Here is a 24,609-nt window from a genome sequence, read left to right as displayed (position 1 = left end):
AAACATGTTGGATGTATTGTTGTTTTGTTAGAAAAAGAGGTGTGCATTGTAAGTGGAGGAATACACATGGTGGGTTAAACAACGTCAGCAGAAGTTTGTGGACTGTTATGGTACAGTCCAGTCCATACCTTTTCAAACCCATACTGTGTTGCATTGAACATTGCAACATTCAGCAGAGTTTGAAGAAGTGAGTTGGAAGGAAAAGGGGAAAGTAGGCTGACATGTGGAAAACTCGAAGTACTGTAAACCATGTTCTGGTCATTTATTCTGATATCTTTGGGAGATAATGCATGTGGTTACGTTACAAGATTGCTACATTTTTACACATATGGCCTACAGGGCACATAGTAAATCTATCACAACATGTGAAAAACATTTGCTTATGTTTAGGAATCTAGGAAGATTTTTTTTTGTTTCTTAGGGTTCCTGTGTCAATAAATCAAACTATTTTCAGAGTTGTTCCACAATAATTCTGCCTTTAGTAGTATGATGCTCCCAAAGTGCCTAAAACAGTCAAGATTGTTCTTGTGTTTTATTCATGAGAAATAAACCTAGATTAAAATGATTGGTGTGTTTTGGTTAATTAAATAATGTATATTGTATATGAATGATGGCAAGATATACACACACGCAACGCCACACACACACACACACACACACACACACACACACACACACACACATTTTAAATGCTTTATTTATGCCCACATACATGTACAATTCTAAAGGACATAAATACTAACAGTGCATTTTGATATCATGGAAACAATCTGTTACAGTAATGCTGGGCCAACAACCAGTTCTGCCACACACAGGATGTTATTCACACCAGATGATACCAGTGGGTTGACAGATACAGTATCAATACTATAAGACAGACAGTATCCCGCTCATGGGTACAGGAAGCACCGCCTTCTCACACACACACACACACACACACACACACACACACACACACACACACACACACACACACACACACACACAGTATCACATTCTCAAATCCTGGCACCCATGGGAGAATATACAGAATGAAATGGTCTCCAGCCAAAGAATAATAGTGTTTAAATTATCCACTAAACAAAGTCATAAAAAATTTCAGTCTAGTATGTCTGATTACTCAGGTTATGATTTCCTTAAAGTGAAATTGATTCAAAACAATGAATGTCTAAACATTTATGTTTGTGTCAAGCCATATTAATAATTTAGATGGCAAAATTGGCAAGTCAACAGAGCGGTCACAGTCATGAAGTGTGTGTCAAAACAGACAATGGACACATACTACACTTCGTCAGAAATTGATTAAATATGGTTTCTCTAGTTTATATCTGTATTACTGTAAACAAGATCATGTTCACATGTAATACTATGTTGGCACAGTAATGCTCTAGACACTTTTGCTCTCCATTTCTCCTTCTTCGGTCTGTGTAGCCTTCTTTGACCTACGTGATCTAGAATTTCTGGGATCTGGTGTTCTTGTGATTTCTGGACAATCATTTTAATTTTCACAGATCTTTCTGAGCAATCGCCAATGGGTACTCTGGCCGGAAGTGTTAAAATCCTTGAAATCTGAAGATACTGGGGTACGGAAGTCAAGTTTCCACGTTTGTTGTTGCTGTTGTTATTTTGATGTTCTAATACACATGTTCATGAGTTTGGAGTGTCATTATCAAAATAATTTGCAGTCATCATCCTCAATCACCTGCATCATAGTTAAAAGACGATTGGAAAGCTGAACCACGCAGTGACCCAGACACATCACTGTCGGAGACAACAAACCCTTCCCATTCACATGTATTGTACTGTACTGTATTTGTATTTTGTGTCTTTGAAAAAAAACGACATATACTGTATACATTTTTTTTTAAAGAAAGAAAGACGATTTGAAAAACGCATTAGAAACCACACTTCCGTACCCTTGCAAATGTCCAAAATGTAAAAACCAAACGTCCAAATGTATTAATGAAGTAAACTGCACAGCGTGTATAACTGATCTAGTATCCAAGAGGCGAAGGGAGGGAGCTGCATGGCAGCGCCGCCAAGGGAACTGATTTGGGGGGTTAGTGTTCGATGCAGAAATTATTTGTATTTGGAATAACTGTGACCCCTACCAGTGGCGGCTGGCCAATAGAGGGCGCTAGGGCGCCGCCCCCACCTTCCAACGCAGCCCCACTTCCTAGTTGCTACTTGTAAAATATTTTTAAAAATAAACATTGTTTATTCATAAAATGCGGCTGATATTCTGTCGGCGCCTATCAGCATTCATTAAAAATCCTCCAATACAATAAACATTTTATCTGTGTGTGTGTGTGTAAAATTCACTGTGAAAATACATAGGGGAGGAGTCGGGGCGCCGGCCGAATGGCAGTCTATGGCAGGCCAAATACTTTTGGCTTACACGTGAGCTGTAGCAGCGCTCCAATTGGCTGTCTCCTATTTCTCGGTCGGGGCGCAAAAAATGTGCCCCGAGCATGCGCAGATTATAGGCTTACCTAGGCTGCAGCCTAGGGCCACTACCACTAGGGGTAGTAAAAATTAAAAAATGCGTGAGACTTGAGAGCCCTGAATATCCGGTTGTTAAGTCTGACGGCAAACGTGACGTTTTGCAATTTCCGAGTCCAAACCAGAAATTCTCCGCACCAGAATACCAGTGTACTACAGTGGTAGAATGACAGTTTAATCGTTTTTTAGACTCGGATCTATTCATACAACAAGGGACACAGCACTTTCCCGTTTTCCCCATATTGTCAGGGTATTTGAGCCTCGGAAAAGCGCTATATAAATATAATTAATTATTATTATTACTGAGGCATTTCGAAGACAGCGCCTCAGCCAACTTTGGACCCGGAAACACATCGCGACTTAACAACCGATATTCGGACAGACAACAGGAGAGGAGAGCAACAGAGAGACAGACAACAGGACAGCAACAGAGAGACAGACAACAGGACAGCAACAGAGAGACAGACAACAGGAGAGGAGAGCAACAGAGACAGAACTGAGGTGAGGTGAGCAACAGAGATAGTTCAGGATGATAACTGTTTGATGATAACAAACAGTTCAGTATGACAGAGACAACTAATAGAAAGACAACTGTATGATTATAGAGTTTACATGTTCAAGGAAATATTGTATGATAATAGAAAGGTACACTTTAATTTAATTAAAGAAGTAACAAAGAACACATTTATTATCACAATTGCATTGTGTTCCATGTCTTTCTCCATTGAATAAATAATGCCTAGTTGAATGGCTAAACTGTCTGGACAGTACTGCTAGAATTATTCACCTTACCGCTGCACAGATAGACAAAGGGTATAAGTCCATTCTGTTAACATTAGGTCTACTCTGCTAACAAAGACTATTCCAGTTGATTTGTCAGTTGTGCATTATATTTTTGTTGTGTTTGCAGTTTGCCCTTTAATAAGTTATATATAAAAATAATTAAATTATATATATATTCTCATGCTAAAATTGACTGTAAATCCAGATTTTAAAGTTGATATTCTTCCCCGTGGAGCATGCCCCCATAACCTGTGCCCCACCCAACATTTTTATCACCAGCCGCCACTGACCCCTACCTGCAACCAAAGACCGCCACTGCAGCTGCCCTCCACCTCCCTGCAGCTGCCCTCCACCTCCCTGCCCTCCACCTCCCTGCAGCTGCCCTCCACCTCCCTGCAGCTGCCCTCCACCTCCCTGCCCTCCGCCTCCCTGCAGCTGCCCTCCACCTCCATGCAGCTGCCCTCCACCTCCCTGCAGCTGCCCTCCACCTCCCTGCCCTCCACCTCCCTGCAGCTGCCCTCCACCTCCCTGCAGCTGCCCTCCACCTCCCTGCACCTCCCTCCAGGACGTCACCTCCCTGCACCTCCCCTCCACCTCCCCTCCACCTCCCTGCACCTCCCTCCACCTCCCTGCAGGACGTCACCTCCCTGCACCTCCCCTCCACCTCCCTCCCCCTCCCTGCAGGACATCACCTCCCTGCACCTCCCTCCACCTCCCTGCACCTCCCTCCACCTCCCTGCAGGACGTCACCTCCCTGCACCTCCCTCCACCTCCCTGCAGGACGTCACCTCCCTGCACCTCCCTCCACCTCCCTGCACCTCCCTCCACCTCCCTGCACCTCCCTCCACCTCCCTGCACCTCCCTGCACCTCCCTGCACCTCCCTCCACCTCCCTGCACCTCCCTCCACCTCCCTGCAGGACGTCACCTCCCTGCACCTCCCTCCACCTCCCTCCACCTCCCTGCACCTCCCTCCACCTCCCTGCACCTCCCTCCACCTCCCTGCACCTCCCTCCACCTCCCTGCAGGACGTCACCTCCCTCCACCTCCCTGCACCTCCCTCCACCTCCCTGCACCTCCCTCCACCTCCCTGCACCTCCCTCCACCTCCCTGCACCTCCCTCCACCTCCCTGCACCTCCCTGCACCTCCCTCCACCTCCCTGCACCTCCCTCCACCTCCCTCCACCTCCCTGCACCTCCCTGCACCTCCCTGCACCTCCCTCCACCTCCCTGCACCTCCCTCCACCTCCCTGCACCTCCCTCCACCTCCCTGCACCTCCCTCCACCTCCCTGCAGGACGTCACCTCCCTGCACCTCCCTCCACCTCCCTGCAGGACGTCACCTCCCTGCACCTCCCTCCACCTCCCTGCAGCTGCCCTCCACCTCCCTCCCCCTCTGAAGCAGCACGTGACGTCACCTCCCACTCTGACGCAGCACGTGAGCAGACGAAAACAAACGCAGCCCGTTGTCGCGCGGTGCATTGTGGGATTCAAAATGGTGAGCGATAGGAAGATGTCATCGGAACAGTCACAGCTCAGGGTTATTTAACGGGTTTTAGAGGAAGATTCCTTTAGTGGGTTTTTGCACGCGTCCAAAACAATGCGCTGTCTGGGCTGGGCTCGGTTCGCCAGGGCCGCGGTGGGTTCAGAGACTTTATTTGGGCTTTACACGAGTCACATCAGCCATGCTGCGACATGGACCGGCCGGTACCGGGGGCTGGACCCGGGGGCGGGTGACCCGCTGGGGGTCCACATCAGGAAGTACAGTCAGGCAGCAAACACGGGTGGATCGGGACTCTATGTGTGTTATAACCTCCCTCACAGGACCTTGTTGAAGGTTCAAGGGCAGGACACCAGATCGTTCCTCCAGGGCATCATCACCAACGACATGGACCTGCTGGTAGAAGGACAGAGAGCGCTGTACGCGCACGTGCTGAACGTCCAGGGAAGGACACTGTTTGACATCATCTTGTACAGGTATGTGCGTCGTAAATGTCACACATGTCAATGTGTCACTCTCTGTAATACTCCTCAGCTCCATCTGAGAACGGATGAGCGGTGGTATGTTAACTATGTTGCAAACCTGTGACTACTATGAATGAATGAATGAATGAATGGTCTTTATTGTCATTGATACAGTACAGGTACCATACAACGACATTTAGGAGGGGGGGCTCCCCTGGTGCTAGGGGGAAAAAAACTAAAAACAAGAAGGGAAAAGGAGCTGGTTTACATAAATAAAGGCTATGTACACTATCCACTATACTATACTGTACAGATAAAACACTGTGCTGTACTCTATGCTATGCTATACCTATTCTAACATTTCCTATCTCTGAACCTTAGGTACCCTAGGGTTGTCATATTGCACATAGTGTTATTGCACATTAATTTAAAGTGTCGCAGTTTGCAGGTTTGAAATGTTCACAGTTGTATGTCAATATTGCACTTGATTACAATCTAGTAGCTGCCATCACATTGTCTACTAGACAGAGGGCCTGCAGTTTATTTTTTACGTAAACACAGGAACATCTAAGTGGGTGCGGAATGCTTATCTGCACCTTCAAGTTGTACTCCCAAGTGTGTATGCAGTGTGCCTGATAGGAGATGAGTAGCAATGTGTGAAATATGCAGCTCTGACACCATACGACGGTCTAACCTTTGGACTTGTAAATGCAAAAGTTAAAAGCACTTCTCCTCTCCCTTTATTTGATTTGACGTTCTTTTTTCATCATTTTCATTTAGCTTGAAAGAAACCAAAGAAGGGTGGGGTGTTCTACTGGAGTGCGACAGCACCATAAAGGACTCCATTTTGAAACATTTGAAGGTGTACAAGATCCGTCGCAAGGTGAACATCAGCCCCTGTCCAGAGCTGTCTGTGTGGGCTGTGCTGCCCCAGGGGAAGGCCTCAGGTCAAGACAAACCCCAGCTGAAGGTCACTGCCCCAGAAACTGCCTTGGTATGGGAGACAGATCCAAGAACTGAAGCCATGGGCTGGAGGCTGGTGGTGGACAGTCAAGTTGACCCGTTGACAATCATTGCGGCCTGTGAGCCAGGTGACATGGAGGAATACCACAGACATCGCTATGGAATAGGTAAGGATTGCTTGACTAAAAGTGTTGCCTACTAGGCTATATAGACATTGTGGAAAGGCTTAACACAACAAACATGGTAGCTGGCTCTGCTCCTGTGTGGCCATTTTCCCCTTGCTTTTCTGAATATTTTCCCAAGAGAGAGGGGTGCTAGAGAGTTGATTGGGAGGACACTTTTTTTGCAATTTTGTGTAATGTCTGTCTGTAATGTCTGTCCGTAATGTCCGTCCCAGGGCTTCCTGAGGGAGTGAAGGACCTGCCCCCTGGCGTGGCCCTTCCTCTGGAGTCCAACCTGGTGTACATGCAGGGCATCAGCTTCAGCAAAGGCTGCTACATCGGCCAGGAGCTGACGGCCAGGACCCACCACACCGGGGTGGTGCGCAAACGCCTGATGCCCGTCCGCATGTCAGCTTCAGCCCAAGGCAGCCTGGCGGAGGGAGCGTCGCTCCAGACACGGTCTGGGAAAGCAGCCGGGAAGCACAGGGCAGGGGTCGGAGAGCTCGGCCTGGGCCTGATTCGCCTGGCTCACGCCAAAGAGCCGCTGTCCTCCGAGGACACAGCAGTGACCGTGGAGGCCTCGGAGCCAGACTGGTGGCCCAAAGCCTCAAAAGACTAATAAGGCTTCTCCACGCAGGCTTCTCTCCAGCATGGTTGAACAGTTGTGACACTGGATTGCGTTATCAAAATCAAAAGTTGTATTTATTTATTATATTTTTATTTACTCAAAATGTGTAATCGTTACAGATAAAAACTCATCGAGGAACATATACACTCTTAAGTATATAGTTTGATTTGCCTTGAAATGTTTACGTAGTGGCACTGCCATGTTCGGTGTGGTGCACAAACTGAAATAAAACAACCCAGTCTGTTTTTTGTGGGCTGCCTATTTTAGAAAAACATGCGATTCAACAAGCCATTCAGATTCAACAAGCCATTCAGAGCTGCCTACGTTTTATCCTACGTAACAGAGGGGTCTCATTAGAATTACACCACCATATGAGTATCTCTGCCCACGGCTGCAGGATCCACAACAATGTTTACGGTATTATATTACACGTCTGAAAAAGAAGTGGTCAAACTGCAGCAGTTCCTTTGCTTGGCAACTTTGATTATTACCCAGCAGATAACCTGCTCAGACCATAAAGCTGTAGTAGCAAGGGCAGTGTGTGTGTAGTCCAACCCAGGCTAATACAACCATTTTGATCAACAGATACTTAGCTAATACAACAATTCTGATCAACAGATACTTAGCTAATACATACAACCATTCTGATCAACAGATACTTAGCTAATACAACCATTCTGATCAACAGATACTTAGCTAATACAACCATTCTGATCAACAGATACTTAGCTAATACAACCATTCTGATCAACAGATACTTAGCTAATACAACCATTCTGATCAACAGATACTTAGCTAATACTGCTCCGTATATAATACTGAATGAATGAATGAATGGACTTTATTGTCATTGCTACAGTACAGGTACCAAACAACGAAATTTAGGAGGGGTGGCTCCCCTGGTGTTAGGAAAGGGAAAAAAAACAAAACTTTTTAAAGAATCACAAGAAGGGAAGGAGCTGGTTTACATAAATAAAGGCTATGTACACTAGTGTCCACTGTACTATACTGTACAGATAGACGACTAGGGTTGTCATATTGCACAATAGTATTATTTCACATTTATTTAAAGTGTCACAGTTTGCAGGCTTGAAATGTACATGTTTGTGCCTCAGCACTACACCTGATTTTTTCAGGCCAGCAGCTGCCATCAATCCGTCCAGACTGTCCAGGGCCCAGAACTTAGGTCTTTGCTGTGTTCAGGGCCTGGACGGCCCTGTGGTAGAAGCTGTTCTTCAGTCTGTTTGTCCTTGCTGCCAGGGTCCTGAACCGCCTTTTCGAGGGCAGCCTGGTAAAGTGTTCGTACCCAGGGTGGGTCGGGTCCCTGGAGATCTTGGAGGCCTTCCTGAGACAGCGTGTGTTGTACAGCTCTTCCAGAGAGGGGAGGGGGGCGCCGGTGATCTTCTGTGCTGTTCTCACGACTCTCTGTAGCGCATTTCTCTCCGCTGTTGTGCAGCTGGAGAACCAGTTGCAGATGCCGTAGGTGAGGATGCTCTCCAGTGCGCCGTGGTAGAAGGTCACCAGTATCTCCTGCTTGCTGTGTTCCTTCCTGAGGACTCTCAGGGTGTATAGCCGCTGTTGTGCCCTCTTGATGGTGGCTTTTGTGTTGTCCTTCCAGGTCAGGTCATCCCGCATGTGCATCCCCAGGAATCGGAGGGTTGAGACTCTCCACGCTCTCTCCGTCGATGAGCAGGGGCTGGATCTCGGACTTTTTCCTCCTGAAGTCTACGATGATTTCCTGGGTCTTTGACTTGTTCAGCAGCAGGTTGTTAACCTTGCACAGCTTGCTCAGTTGCTCTACCTCATCCCTGTACGCCGCCTCGTCCCCCCCCCGAGATGCATCCCACCACGGTGGTGTCGTCTGCAAACTTTACGATGGAGTTGCTGGGGTGGACGGGGGTGAAGTCGTAGGTGTAGAGGTTGTAGAGGATGGGGCTTAGCACGCAGCCCTGGGGGGACCCAGTGCTGATTCTGAGGGCTGTGGAGGTGTGGGGGCCCACCCGCACCCTCTGGGGGCGGTCGGTCAGGAAGTCCTTGATCCACGCACATATACAGTGTGATAGACCCAGGTCTAGTAGTTTGGTCACTAGCCTGTCTGGAAGGATGGTGTTGAAGGCGGAGCTGAAGTCCACGAAGAGCAGTCTCGCGTAGCTGTTTCCCCTCTCCAGGTGGGATAGAGTGGCGTGGAGAGTCGTCGCGATGGCGTCCTCTGTGGACCTGTGGGCTCTGTAGGCGAACTGGTATGGATCCAGGTTGGGCGGGAGGCGTGTGAGTATGTGGGCCCGGACTAGTTTCTCGAAGCACTTCATGATGATTGGTGTGAGTGCCACCGGGCGGTAGTCGTTTAGGCAGCTCACCGTGCTTTTCTTCGGGACTGGGATGATAGTTGAGGTTTTCAGGCAGGGTGGGATGGTGGCCTGGGACAGGGACTGGTTGAAGATGTTGGTGAAAACCCCGGCCAGCTGGTCGGCGCAGTCCCTCAGCACCCGTCCCAGGACGCCATCCGGCCCCGAGGCTTTCCTGGGGTCCACCGCCTTCAGTACGCGTCTCACTTCATGCTCTGTGAGGGTGAGGCTGCTGAGAGCTGGAGAGAGTGGTGTTTGTGTTGTGGTTACCTCCGTTTGCCCCTCGTCGAACCGGGCGTAGAAGGTGTTCAGCTTTCCCGCCAGCAGGGGGTCGTCCTCTGCGGCTGTGAGCCTGTTGGCTCTGAAGTTTGTCATCTGCTGAACCCCCTGCCACATCCGCCTGGAGTCGTTGCTCTGGAGGCATTCCTCAATCTTCTCTCTGTGCTCTGCCTTGGCCGCTTTGATTCCGCGCTTTAGGTTAGCCCTGGTGGAGCTGTACAATGGTGTGCTCTTCCCTGCGAAGAAGGCGTTGTCCCTCTCGTTGATCAGTTTTTGGACCTTCCCAGTCATCCATGGCTTCGTGTTGGGGTAGACCCGGACCCGTTTGTCCACGGTGACTGAGTTGGTGCAGTTCACTATGTGGTTCAGAACCGACGACGTGTGCTGTTCCAGGTCCTCATGCTCATATTCCTGCCATGGGGTGTCATTTAGGCAGATCTGCAGTGGAGCGGACCCTTCTGGCCAGGTTCTGACAGTCTTAGTGGTGATGGGAGCACTTTTCCCCATGGTAGTGTATGCAGGGATCAGGAGGATTGACACATGGTCAGACATGCCTAGATGAGCTAGCGGACTAGCCTTGTAAGCACGTTTGATGTTGGTGTATACCTTGTCCACTGTTTTTTCTCCTCTTGTTGCAATACTGTTCATCTCCGTTGCAGTTCCAATATGAATATGAATACTGTCTTCAGCCCTCGGCCTCTCCTGTTGTGGTCATAATCTCACATTGTATTACGAACACAGACTCACTATGTAAATGTTGCTTTTTGCACCGGGACCTTGTATTTACTAGCTATTGGTATGTCACAACACAAGTTACACTTGAAGTAAAAAATGTTCTGTGTAAATGTTCTGAGTTTCTTCTTCAATAATTTATTGAATAAATTAACCGTAACCATGGTATCGAGGACGCACGGCTGGAAAGCTACAACCAGCTCATCTGCATTTATTAAAGATACGGACACAAACACAGCCCGTTGAGAATGGGGGCATTCCATCAATGTCGCTAAAGGAAAATCCAGGCTTATTTTGTTACATTTCGTGAGACATTTGGAATCTGGGTATATTTTGATACGTCTTGTGACGTTGATGGAATCACCCCCCAGGTCTGAAAAAGAGGGGTATAGAGGCATGCTAGAATGCCTTTAGATTAAAATCTGAGTGATGTTTTCAGCAAAAAACTTCAAAGACATGGTTTGGGGACCCCAGAGACCTACATGTATATTAACTTGTTGAAAAAGAGTATAATATGGGACCTTTAAGTTAGCTTCATTTATGTTACAAATTTCACTTAGACCAAATAATTGACAGTTACCAGAACCGAACGCTAGTAAAACTTACTTATTTGTAAAACAATGCTTATGTTACCCATTTGAGTAGCAATTTTAAAATTAATTGAATTTTTCAGGCTGAATTGGAATACAGACCACAATCTGACTGAACAACTTCGCCACTCTATTGACCTCTATTGACCTCCAAACTATCACATTCATAATATCTTCACAGGAGACGTCTAGTTGATGGAGGACTATGTTATACAATGTTACTCCACATCCATCTGTCCTGGTGCCCGGTATCAACCACATCTAGGTCAAAATTATTTGATTTGCACAACCAGCTTGATTTGTTTGCCGTTTTAGGATTGCTTGTTCTCCAATATTGGCCTAGTTATTGCCACAAATATTAATATAAGCTTGTCTGGGGGTAATAAACAATGTGAAAACACAGTCAAATTTTTTTTAATTGGGCAATTTCAAGTGCTTTTGCAACTTCCAAATATGATTTTCTGACTCATGTTCACCCAGGATCTCACATATGCTATACACACATATGGCATATATATTATATAAGCTCCACATACATTGGATGTCATTTCATCTACCTTTCATTCACAGCATATACAACTCCAGGAAAGTGTTATTCAAGACACCATTGAAGTCATTTACTTCTGAAACCAAAGGCCATGTGAAAATAACTTGTTGACACACAATAGGACACAGAGAGCACCCTACTCCTGCTAGAGGAGGTGCTGCCCTCTAGTGGAGTGCATGGTCTCTCGAATTTGCTGCAGAAGACTTTCAGGTTGTGAGCTCTGTGGTGAATGATCAAGTCTCTTAAAGTCCTCATTGCAGAGCATGCATTCAAGAATGTGAGCCACCCGTTGCAGGTCAAAGGCAGCATGGTGGGGGCCCAACGTGGCCAAGGTCTCTGAAAGTATCCGAGGGCAGCTGGAGGAGTTTCCTGAAAAAGAGCTCAAGAAGGAGATGCGGTTGTCTGCAATGGCCTTCAGGAAAGAGACAAACTCCCCATAGTCAATCCCAGAACATGACTTCATGATGACCTAGAAAACAAAGGATACTTATTCAGAGATGTGTTTTCAAAAATACATGTGCTTTTGTCACACAATGTACACTACCGGTAAAGTTTTAGAACACCTGAATTTCTCAGTTTTTTATACAGTTCGGCGAAAAACTGCAAAAAGGTCATCAACAAATCCCTCGATTGAATTGAGTCCATGTTAATGCAGTGATGATAATAGTTTGTCATTTTGGAATTCATGTCTTTGTTTTTATAGGGTCTCTGATTTGCATAGGAAGCAATTACACACTGTGTAGATTAGGGTGTCATTACCAGCTCAGCAAATTTCATAATGTTCTCTTGATCCCGACAAACTCCCCCAGTCCCTGCCGGTGACAAATATACCCATAACCTGATGCAGCTCCACTATTCTTCACACGAGAGATGGCGTGGAAACCGCATTGCACGTGCTGGATTTACACTGAACTTAATGTTTTGTAGTAAATCCAAATAAACACATTTCCAGCCACTTTCTTTATTATTTACCATCAAGGGATTCTTTTTATTATAGACCAATGTTGTAGAGTGACTGAGATGATGCTGTCCCATAGGGGTGTAAATCACCAGCTTCATCACGATACGATATTATATCGATTTGTTTGTATGACGATACAATGTTTGACGATATCACAATGTCAGTCACGATACGATTTCGATTCGATTCGATTCAAGATCGATATGACGATATGATCGATATGACGCGATATCATATGCCAATCTAACACAATTATCAATTGTAATAAGTGGTAATTAACATACAGCTCATTAACATATACACACACACACACACACACAGGTTCAGAGAGACATCCAGACACACACACACACGTCCACACACGTGTCACACACGTCCAGCAGGTCTGATATTGGTCTGACTGGATTCGCCTCGATGAGTAGATGTTAAAAAATATCTTTGGTGTCCAAAACGGTCAATGTATTCGCCCATTAGACTCCCGTTAGACGCACTCACACAAGCCGAACATTTCCGAAGATTACCGGAGATTGCCGAACGCGAGAGGAGGAGGAGCCGAGAAGTGGAGCCGAGTGTTTCTCAACCCTCTCCTCGGGGCGCCCCAGCCGCTCCACATATTTGATCTGTTCCACCACCAGCACACCTGATTCAACTGATCAAGTCCAAAGCAATTATGATTTGGACTTGATTAGTTGAATCAGGTGTGCTGGTGGTGGAACAGATCAAATATGTGGAGCGGCTGGGGCGCCCCGAGGAGAGGGTTGAGAAACACTAGACAGTCACACACGGTGAATGCGAAGTCATTGCGAACGCGAGTATGTGAACTTCCCTGGTTTAGAGAGATGTTCCAAAATATATATTAGAAGGGACAGACTTACTGTCTCTCATCAAAAATGCAAAACATTCGTATCTTTTTCAAGTCTCTCTCTCTTTCTGCGCGCATAAGATGACGATATAGATCGATGTTTTTACATTGCATCGATGTAATCAGATCGTTAGTCAATGAATCGATGTTACACCCCTACTGTCCCATCCACTGTGCTCTTTACTCTCCACTATTTATGTTGTGTAAGTCTCCCCAGGCTGCAGGGTCAGCAGTGTTGCTCCTCTCCATTTGCTCAGTTTATAATTGATTCCTATGCTATCAGACCCTATAAAAACACATTTATTAATAACAAAATGACATACACTATCATCCTTACATTAAGATGGACTCAATGCAACTTATTGAATGATTTGTTGATGACATTTTTGCAAAATGTAATTAAGTGTTCTAAAACTATTGAGCGGTAGTGTAAGTATCTCAAGGCGTTAAAACTACCTGGCAGTGCTGATGCCATGAGTCCATAGTGTTCCTCCATTCCTCTATCTCCCTTTGAACAGCAGAGAGCTCACTCTGGAGGAACTGCCACATCATGTCCACGTTACAGCCATTCAGCCAGTTATGGTTGATGGAGATGGTGTCCTCCTGCAAGACACACAGAGAGAGAGAGAGAGAGAGAGAGAGAGAGAAAGAGAGGGGGGGAGAGAGAGAGAAGAGGAAAGTGATGGTCAATACACCAGAATTATCGTACAGAAACGTACAGAAACTCGCTCTTTCTGTAATATTTTTCTTACAGGAAAATAGGTCATATAAAATAATATAATAAAATAATTACTATAATAATATTATTGTATAAATAATAAATTTAAATTAATAAATTATTATTAATAATCAAAACAGGTAGAAGAACTATACCTGCCTAACGATTTGTGACAGTGAACACAAGTGTGTTAGTCAAGTCACGTCATTAGTCAAGTGTGCAGATTGTGTCGCCCCACAGCTCTTACCAAATTATAAACCTGATGGTGCCAACCACTGGGCACGAAGATGATCTCCCCTGCCTCCTGGATGATCTCTAGGGGCTGACAGGCCTGGTCTGAGTGGGGGAACTGCCCTTTGTCTTGAAGCCCAGGTGCAGTGACATCATACGCAAGGTTGCCATGGCTATCACGCAGATACTCCTCCTGGCCTGGGGGATACAGGAGCCATTTCTTCCTGCCACAGATGTTCGCTGACCAGCTGTATGAGCGAAACACATCGGCGTGGAACGGGGTCCTAGAGACAAGAGAGAAATGCACAAGCGATCTTCAGTGAGAAAGATATTATAGAGCATATACATACACATCTATAGAACAGAATGATTTTTTGCTATATACCATGAGCCTTTAGGTCCCATGTAGACAAAACGATAGTCGTCCACCTCTAACGAATCCCAATATTCATTGAGCCAGTCAGAAGAAAAGAATACCGGGGCGGTGTAAACATTGTGTTCAGGAAAGTTCCTGTGGCAAAAAGATTGGGTCAGTTGAACAACTTGGAGAAATATGTTCTAATTGTTACTGATACTGTTTTAATAATAATAATAATAATAACTTAAATGTATATAGCGCCTTTCACAAACCCAAGGTCGCTTTACAGAGGATTGGGACAAACAGAACAGAGCCAGAGAGACAAACACACAAAACAAGAAACAGTAAAACAGCTAGAAGGGTAAGACTGAAAGAATTAACTAATAAGCTGATATGCAGACTACAGGTTGAATGCAATGGTGAATAGGTGGGTTTTAACGCCGAGCATTGAATATGTCCAGGGTTAGAGAGTCGTGGATATCCTTGGGTAGAGAGTTCCAGAGGGTGGGGGCTGCCACACTGAACACTTTGTACCCGAAGGTTTTAGACATAAGATTCTCCCTGCAGCAGTTTTTCCACGATTAAGTGCCTGGATCAATTCTATCAGGGGATGGAACCAGTTTACTGGCCCACCTCTCTAACCCCTTATGTTGCTTTCTTGAAGTAGAAATACCTTGACATGTGCCAATCCTTCAGATAGAGGCATCCCTTAGGTGACGAGTGTCCATTCTGGATGTATTCTTTCCAGTAGTGAATGAATTCTTTAAAGGGAATAATTTGCTTAGGGTTTGCATTGTATTCTTTTGCATTACAGTTCGCAACAGGAACAGGTGCCTCATCTGCAAGGGAACATAGGAAATGGGTTAGGGACGTAATCATATGAACGTTGTCTAACTGACACTGACACTCAGAAATTCAATGTGAAATTGATATCAGCTAGTTTCCATCACACAATAAATACTAGCTGTCAACTCAGATTCTACACATTAAGCATCCATTAAGCATCCAGGAGTTATTAGAGATGTATAGATTGCTTAAATACAATTGATTACCAAATTCTTGCAGCAGTTTCTGGAAGTTGGGCTTGCCCTCTTCAGTGACCCACTGTTTCCTACATGTCCAGTCCTCAGTGAACCTCCTCGAGAACATGCAGGGGTGGTTAGGAAGCAGGTACTTCTTAAAGAACTTAGAATAGGTCAGATCCTTCTCTATGTAATCAACGAAGTGTGCAGAGCAGAACTGTTCATATGACCTGTCTGTCTGTCTGGGTGTGTGGACCAGGCTGAGGCAGTGTTCATACGTCTGTCTGTCCATGGTCAACCTAATGACGCTAAGCTAGCAGGCTAGCTACATAATGACATGATATTTTTCATATTACACTCTCCTCTACCAATGCAATTAAAATTGCTTTGTATAGATAACTCCGACATTAGAGAAGCTATAATCATTTATATATCATTTCTATTATCTACGTTGATGCTTTACAACAACAAAAAGCAAGAGGCTTCAATCTGACGAGGCTACCGAGCTAACCAGCTACTGGCTGGGGAAGACATTAGACGGCGCACAGACAACATGTATGTTACTCTATTATGTTGTAAAATACTCTTGTAATTGACAACACATGTGGCGTTTGCTCTTTTAACAAAGCGCAGAGCGAAAATATACAATACTGTAGAACATATATGGTATTCAATTATTCCAAAAATACATCATGATTAATTCGTAATGTTTAGCCGAATACAACAGGGTCAATGTTTCCACACGGACTGTAAACATGTCCGTACCTGTCAGTGACAGTGACGCGTCTCCTCTTCCGACACAAACACATCCCAGTTGGCTGTGGCTCTTTATTATCACACCGATCAGCTGTCACAGTGATACCTAGAAATGTACATCGGGGGTTTCTGACACTCGTTCAATGATCGCAAGCCCCTGTTTGATCGTGATAATCCAGGTAATCCTGACAATCCTCGCCCTCCGCAGCCCAGCAGGCTTCCTACAGGAGGCGGAGGTCACGTGCCAGGTTTGGAAAGAGTAAACAATAATATGAATCAGAATCAGAATCAGATTCAGAATCAGAAGACTTTATTGCCATGACATGTAAACATGTTAGGAATTTGGTTTGGGACAGTGGAGCGCAGTTTACAGCAGGACAGGTGCAAGACAGGACAAGACAGTGCAAACCAACATCATAGTGCAAGAGTCATAATTAATATAAATATAAAGTGCAGAGATCAAGTGTTCATATCCAGACAGTCCAAAGCTCTCTGGGTGGGGGTGGAGGGAGGGTAGATAGATAGGGGTCAGGTCAACATACATGTTTCTATATGTTTGTGTTTGGTCGTAGCAATGCTTTAGTGTCAGTATATACAGTAGGACATGCCAAGACACATGCTATTGTTCTCTTATTCGCGGACAGATTTGGGTGTTTTATGTGTAGCTGTCAAATTCGTTGCTGCTAGCAAGCGACCTGCTCTGCAGTCAGTCATCTGTAGTAAGACATGGTGTCTGGAAACGTCATCGCTACCTCCCTTTGCAATTCGGTAACGGAAATTGGTATTGACTGAACGCGTCAGTTGTAGAAGATATACTTTAACAACTTCCATGTCACTTTCTGTGCGTTACTCATCTTTAATGACCATACACATTCGATAGTGAACCAGTGTGGCCGTCCTACAGCAGGTGAGCATCCAACAACGCCGAGATGAGCCGAGACGTCCCCATCCACACCTGGCCAGGCTCCTACTACATCAACAGTGAGAAGCGCTGGGAGGAAGGCGCCCTGTCCCTCACCCGCACCATGCTGCGCTTCACCTCCGACCAGAGCAAGGACAGCCTGGTAGGCTTCCGCCTCTCCAGGATCATGGAGATCAAGATGGAGTCTTCCAGCTTCATCTTCAGCACGCTGACCGTCCTGGAGCAGGGGAACGTCAAGCACTGGTTCGGCTCCCTGCGGCCCAACAGGGTGGTGGTCTACAACGTCCTGGAGCATTTCTGGAGAGAGCGGTTGCTGTCCCCCACGACAGGGGAGGGGGACAGCGCTGAGGCAGAGCCCACCAAAGGCAGGGAGCTGATCAACCTGGTGGCGGGGGCCCAGCGGAGGCTGGAGGACACAGGGAGGGTGCTGAACCACCAGGGAGAGCAGTTTGACAACGTCATGCAGGGCCTGGACAAGATTGACTCCGATTTGGGCGTGGCAGACAAGTAATGATCCTTGATCTTACATTTTTACATTACACCATTTAGCAAGACACTTTTATCCAAAGCGACTTACAATTAGAGATGACAGGGACAGTCTCCCTGGAGTCATTTAGGGCTAAGTGCCTTACTCAAGGGAACACTGGTGGTGGTGTTCCCAGGTCTTACTCAAGGGCACAGTAGTGGTGGTGTTCCCAGGTGGGATTTAAACTCATGACCTTCTGATCACCGGTCCAACTCACTATCCACTAGGCCACCCTTTACCTAACCCAGTTTATTGTTTTATTAATTTCACATATTGTATTTTACCTTCCTATCGATTTTGCTGTTTTATTGATCAACATGTTATAGCTAGCTAAGTGTTAGGTGTTTAGCCTTACCACTAGTGATAGGGACTGGCTGTTTTAAACAAGCCTTGTCACAATTACATGGCCTGATCATTCCAAAAAACAACTCAGTCTTGCATATGATAAAACAAATGACTTAATGTGTTTCAAATAGGCCTAGATTAGGCTGCGAATAAATGTCACTAGAACCTAGGGGATGTGTTATTGTCCAATAATCACCAATAAACACCAATGGATTATATTGCATGATACTGTTTCATTCTGCATCTGCATGTTTAATTGGATGTGTAAATCCATTGTAGGTGGTTGAAAACGATTATAGTTCCAAGAACGCGTCTACCTTTCTCAGGAACAACGGTTGATTTGCGGACCGCATTGGGATAGACTTCCCTAACCTACTGTCCCTTACTGTCTGCAGGCTTCTGTCGGAACTGGAGTCTCCTCCTTGGTGGCCTTTCGGTAAGCTACCCTGGAGGGCCCACCAGGAGGCCAAGGCCGAGCACGCTGCCCGAGCCGCCGCCTCCTCGTCCTCCGGAGGACAGGCTGCAGGGAAGCAGCGGAGGGTGATCACCAGCATCCCGGCCGTGGTCTCCAAAGGCGGAGGGGACGCCGCCGACCTGAAGCCGGGCTGCCTGACGGTGCTGGCGTCCGCCCTGGAGGTGCACAACAGCGACGGCCAGCTCCTCCACCGCTTCGAGAGGGACGAGGTGGACGACGTCCGGGTACACAACCCGTACGAGATCAGCGTGCGCCAGCGGTTCATCGGGAAGCCGGACATCGGCTACCGGCTCCTGTCGGCCAAGATGCCAGAGGCCCTCTCCGTGCTGGAGATGCAGTACAAGAAGAAAGTCCAGTTCACCAGCGAGTACTCCGCCTTCAGGACGACCCCGGCCGTGACCCTGTGTGGCGCAGAGGGTCAAGGGTCGATATGGAACGCAGGTAAGGAGCGTAGGCTTACACCCTTTGTCAGCCCCGGTGTCCTTAATTGTGTTTATTTGACAGCTCTGTGTTGTGTATTCCACCACCAAGTGGCAGCAAAGATCCATGTGTTTTTGCACGGCGCATCGGTCGACACGCAATCGTCAGATGGAACGATGCTGTACTGTAATACTGCCTTGACATCAAATGTCCTTTATTTCTTCAATCTCGCTTAGCACTTTGTTTGAGCTCGATTCGAACTTCTAATTGCACGTTATTGCTCATTTATCGGGGGTTTATATGGGTGTTACGGTGTAGCATGTTTTCCTCTTATTGTCATCAGTACTCTACATGTAGTTGGTTAGACGGGTGCCGGGTGGTGTTTGCTAGGGTGGCTTCTCCTAAGTTGCACACGTGGTCTGACTGCTCTCCCTCCCGTGGCTCCAGGCCTGCAGTCGTCCCAGGAGACCGAGGTGCCGGTGGAGGTGCCTGCAGGAGAGCTGTCCCAGGTGCAGGTCCACGTCCTCCTGCCCGCCGTGTCCCAGGCCGAGGCCCAGGAGCTCCGGCAGGTAGGGGCAGGCCCGAGGTGCCTTCTGCTAGCCTAGATGCTAACCTATGGGATGCTACCAAGGTGATGTGGTAGCCCAACAATTCCTCGTTTTAGATTTCGGTACAGTATATTTTACCTGTAGAAACCATATTTAGTCATATTTTATGTATATGGGATGCAAGTTTAATGATTGAATAAACATGTCACTTTGCATTGAACTGGAGCAACAGCAGGTTTTAGAGAAGGAGCGTCCAGTAGCTTGTCTGGCTCTGAGGACCAAGGGAGGAGAAATGCTATTTCCATTCCAAACCAGGATTCAGAGTAATGATTTTTATTTTTCGGACTATATGTTTTATATGTTCGTCGGTGAGACCACAAACCTACATCCCATTGGGTTAAGAGAGGGAGAGAGACATGGCCAGTTATTTGGTCAGACTGTATAAAGTCTTTCCATTCGAACCCTCATAACATTGAGCAGGGTGCTCTGCTGCATGGTCTATGGTCGCAAGACATAAACAGTGACGCAAATGCAGTCAATTATTTCTCATTTAACGCATTATTATGGGTTGCTCAGAATGGTGCGTCGCATGTTAAACATCTTCAAAACACAACATTTGTTTGTGTATGTAAGACCACACATAATTAGTTGGTGAACCATTTTCAGGTATGTTGGTCATTTTTCAAAATAACATGCTGTCTTTGGTGTTTCTTACTAGGCTCTTCCATAGGCAGTTCCTTTGCGAGCAAAGGGCCTAGGACGTGTCATTTTAAACTGAAAGATTTGGTTAGGTATTACTATAGTATAATATTATTAATAGTGGTTAAGTATTATTTGCCTCTTCAGAAAAGGTCACCTCACTATAATTTAGCATATAATCAGTTTTCAAACAAATTCATCAAGCCAATGACGTTTGCGTCAATTTGTCTGTGTACAATTGAGCGTGTGTATTGTTTCTCTATCAATGGCTTATTACTTGTCGCTGATAAGTCATAATGGCTCTTTGAACTACAAAGGCTAGCCTACCACTTTAGGCTAAATCGTACTCTTCTGGACGCGCCCCACTCTCAAAGTAGTTCATGTCGTGATGATTAGGCCCTTCTGTAGAGGGCCCCTTGTTGAGAGGCGCTTTCTGCCTCATTTCCTACCAGAGTGTTCTGTAATCTTGCGGCAAATAGCCCAGTTTAGATATTTCATTACCGATTATCTGATGGTTTATTGTTCAAATTGGTTAATATGTACAGTCCGCAAAGTGATATGGATTTCCTATACAACACTTCTTTTATTGTTGAATAAGGATATTACCTTTGAACTAATTTGTGGGTGGACCGTGTTTTACCTGCATCTCTGGCGTTCTAGGTGAATACACCTTGTAGAAACTTGTTTTAGACTATGGTAGGAGTGTGAAGACACACAACCAGCAGGACAGTCCATACTCTGCAGTCTGTTTCAAGTGTTGATATACGTTCAATTACAAAAGCTAGTTAGGAGACATTTACAGTGCCCTCCAAAGAGGAAGCATGTTTTCTTATTTTTAGCTCTATACTCCCAACAGGTCGGATTTGAAATCAAAACTCACTAACCAGAAACACCTGGCAAGCCAATTTTCCAATACTTTTGGTGACCTGAAATAAGGGGCAATGTATATTGGTCAAACCAATCTGAAAAAATGTAATATTGAATTAGGGAAATCTCTACTTTAACCTCACAGTAATTGGCTTGATTTCAAATTAACCTGTTGGGAGTATGGAGCTAAAACAAGACAACATGCTTCCTCTTTCCAATACTTCTATGTCTGTTCGTCCTGTTCCTCCTAGCAGACCCTAAGAAAGTGAAATGTCCGACAACCCCTAAGAAAACAAGTGCAGTTGTCATTCCAGTTGAGCATTGAAACCCTATCTGTTTGCTCACACTGCTGTCTGGAGCAGTTCCTCTGCTCTGTTTGCTGTGTCCGCGTTTACTGGCCGTTGAAACCTGACATAATGTCAATGGGTGTGTGAGCATATGTAGGATACCATAATATTAGTTTAGAAACCACGGTGGAGGGGTTTGGAGTGAGTGTTTATTAGGTTTTGCTTGGCACATCATGGTTTATTTAAGTCGTTCCATCAACCATAACGTACACAGCACCGAGATGGAGTTGCAGAATGCCCTGAACACATGGAAAGTTGAAATAACAAGTGTCATTGACTGCTATTGCTATCGATGACCTCAGGAGACTCAAGTTGAGACCTCTCTAAACACCATCAGCTTGAGTAAGTATATACCGTACTTGTCACAGAAATAGCTCTGACGATGATGTGATTTAGTGATGCGATTCTTGTAATAAAAAAAACAGAAATGTTGTTGTTGCTAGTCCCCTCATTGTCAATGATTGACGATAACACTTCAAACGTCCGTGTGTCCCGATACAGGCAGAACTAGTAGCAAAAATGTGCTTCGCTGTTTTCTGCTCATCCTCTTCATCTTTTCCACTGAGTCACTCCCTCCCTCTCTCTCTCTCTTTCTCTCTCTCCTCCCCGGTGCCTCACCACCGTGGCTCATAAGGTCTAGACCAGAGAACCTGCCCCTCACTTCTGTAGTAAAAGGCCCCTCTCTCTCTCTCCTTATTCTCTGACACGGGATCAGGTAAAGTCTGATTGTTTCCAATTTGGGACCGCTCCATTGGTTCCATTGTACCAGACAAACAAGTATTTGAAAGTTATTTGACACATTTGACCCCGGGTCTGCTCATCCATAATAACGATGTTCCTATTCTTGGTTCAGTACCGTCAAATCAAACGTTATTTTTATTTCATACACAGATTGCGATCCAATGCGATGCGCTTTACAGGGAAGCGTGCATTACAAACGGAGGGTTCAAATAAAAACAAAAACAATCACAAGCCATGGAAGTTGAACCAATCTCAAAACTAAGATGGAGTGAGGAACTGCACATACTTGTTGTTGTCGTAGGGTAGCAGTGGCCTGGCCTAGAGGATAGTGAGTGGCGCAGGAGGTAGAGCTGGCGTCTAATGATCACAAGATCAGTGGTTCGATCCCCGGCTGGCCACATGTCGAGGTGTCCTTGGGCAAGACACTGAACCCCAAATTGTTCTCAATGAGCGGGCCGGCGCCTTGCATGGTAGCTTGCCGCCATTGGTGTGTGAATGTGTGTGTGAATGGGCGAATGAGAGGCTGTTGTCAAGCGCTTTGGAATAAGGCGCTATATAAATCAGACCATTTATCATTTAAATGACAGGCCATTTGCTGGGGGTAGTAGATCTCGTAGATGTCTCTTAACTGCTCCTCCTGAGACATCTACTACCCCCCAGCACTGCGTCTCCTGAGACACCCGCTTTTCCCCCAGTTTTTTTAGTTGTTTTTTTTATCACAGAGACTGCCAATGGCCCCGGGCCTGAGCTAGATTACTCTTCCTGTTACGACTGGTGGATTGATGATTCACTTGCTTAGTCAAATGTATTGATTATAAGTCGCTTTGGAATAAGGCGTCTGCTAAATGTAAAAAATGTAAATGTCTGTGGCCCTAGATGCTGCTGCAGCTGAAGAACCTGGCGGTGGAGGCAGAGACGGAGCTGGAGAGGCAGGACGAAGCTCTGGAGGTCCTCACCGACTCCACCGACCGAGCCACCCTGCACATAGACAAACACACCGTCCGCATGAAGAGACTGCTGTAGCCCCCCCCCCCCCCCCCCGGGTCAACCATGAACACGGTTGACCATCATAACATGCACTGTAAGTGGCTGTACCGTTACCAAAGTGCTCTCCAAGCAAGTGATTTGTTGTCCGAGGGGGGGGGGGGGGGTCCTGAAGTTCTCCACACTAGAGGAGAGAAGGAAACCACTTCCTGTGTGGCTCTTAAGGGGTCATATTAAATCTTAAGCTCAGGTTTTTTTGTCGCTAGGAGGACTGATATTCTTCTCCTCATATTATTTTGTCAATGTGTTTGTTTGTTTTTTCGCTGGTAATTACTGACAAACCCACTAGATGGCATTTTTTATCCAAGGTAAGTCCAAGTACACTGTAATTGACAGTCCTGTCAGCATATTGTGGGGAGGTGCCCCTCCAGTACGGTGTGAATAGTTGAGGAATAGATGAGAAGAAACCTGCAAGTGACAACGGAAGTAGTCTCTCTGAATCTCACACGTTTTTCCTTCTGATGACCTCTCTGATTCGTTTATTACTCTGCTTTACAAGATTTATCTTTTTCAGTTACAGGTGTGTAAGTCAAACCATCCCGTCCTTCCTGCACCTGAAACAGGGTCTCACTCCAACCTCCGAGTGTTGCATGTCTCCACGCTGCTGCGGAGAAATGCATCCAGCGGGATACGCTGCATTATAATCAATGTCTGTTGTTGGAAGCGCAACAATTTAATATCCACCCCCATCCTGGGGTCCCTGGAAAACCTCCCAGAATACTGTACCACCCAAGTCTCACATCTATTCAGTTTTGTCCTGATATGTCAGAGAAAGCAGGCAGCAGCTACTAGATAACCACTCCCATAGTGTGACTGTAATCATATCTGTATGAGTGCAGACGTATACTGTGTTGTAAACCTGTAATGTTATTATTGTCTGTGGTGTGATCTTGTGATAAACTGTTATTTAAATCTGAATTATCTTGTATATTGTGTTTTTTTTTTTTTAAGTTGGTTCAGGGGTTGGTGCCATTACGTTATAATAACGTGTTTAGAGTGATAGCTATAAAAAAAATGTGCACAAGGCAAAGGTTATTTGGCCACAACAAAACAGGGACTATGGATGAAAACTAGCCTCCTTGGCTAAATCTGGTGCATTCATTGATGTACATTGTCTCTGCCAAATAAACAATTAATTAATGAATTCAAGTTAGGCTTAAATACCTGTCAATGGCAGACTTCTTCATTGCTGGTGTATTTAAATTGGCACAGGAAGCTTGAGAGCTGGATAATCGTCAGATAAAACATAGACAATAAAATATATGACAGACGGCC

At 45.8% G+C, this 24,609-nt stretch overlaps 3 protein-coding genes across 4 annotated transcripts; 2 read left to right on the top strand and 1 right to left on the bottom strand.

The window, feature by feature from the left end:
• The first annotated feature begins 4,848 nt into the window (after positions 1-4,848).
• On the top strand, positions 4,849-7,129 carry iba57 (iron-sulfur cluster assembly factor IBA57). Its single transcript, XM_080546366.1, has 3 exons — positions 4,849-5,259; positions 6,028-6,377; positions 6,608-7,129. Exons 1-3 carry the CDS (start codon positions 4,883-4,885, stop codon positions 6,988-6,990), a joined length of 1,110 nt encoding a protein of 369 aa, XP_080402492.1. The 5' UTR covers positions 4,849-4,882; the 3' UTR covers positions 6,991-7,129.
• Positions 7,130-11,372: 4,243 nt separating this feature from the next.
• On the bottom strand, positions 11,373-16,153 carry jmjd4 (jumonji domain containing 4). 2 transcript variants are annotated; one of them, XM_080546222.1, is made up of 6 exons: positions 15,675-16,153; positions 15,296-15,461; positions 14,650-14,775; positions 14,281-14,548; positions 13,772-13,918; positions 11,373-11,961 (listed from the first exon to the last, which is right to left on the bottom strand). In XM_080546222.1, the coding sequence occupies exons 1-6, from the start codon at positions 15,934-15,936 to the stop codon at positions 11,638-11,640; spliced, it is 1,293 nt and encodes a 430-aa protein (XP_080402348.1). In that variant the 5' UTR covers positions 15,937-16,153; the 3' UTR covers positions 11,373-11,637. The 2 variants fall into 2 exon arrangements, with proteins under 2 accessions (XP_080402348.1, XP_080402349.1); XM_080546223.1 differs by lacking the exon at positions 14,650-14,775.
• A 370-nt stretch (positions 16,154-16,523) lies between these two features.
• snap47 (synaptosome associated protein 47) lies at positions 16,524-23,315 on the top strand. The gene is made up of 5 exons (XM_080546806.1): positions 16,524-16,648; positions 17,305-17,829; positions 18,589-19,109; positions 19,536-19,657; positions 23,167-23,315. The coding sequence occupies exons 2-5, from the start codon at positions 17,330-17,332 to the stop codon at positions 23,311-23,313; spliced, it is 1,290 nt and encodes a 429-aa protein (XP_080402932.1). The 5' UTR covers positions 16,524-16,648; positions 17,305-17,329; the 3' UTR covers positions 23,314-23,315.
• Positions 23,316-24,609: the final 1,294 nt, after the last annotated feature.

The sequence above is a fragment of the Nansenia antarctica genome (genome assembly GCF_963989245.1).
Source record: "Nansenia antarctica genome assembly, chromosome: 16".
Classification (NCBI taxonomy): domain Eukaryota; kingdom Metazoa; phylum Chordata; class Actinopteri; order Argentiniformes; family Microstomatidae; genus Nansenia; species Nansenia antarctica.
The sequence above is the reverse complement of the archived record's forward strand: the minus strand, read 5'-3'. Positions and strand labels throughout refer to the sequence as shown.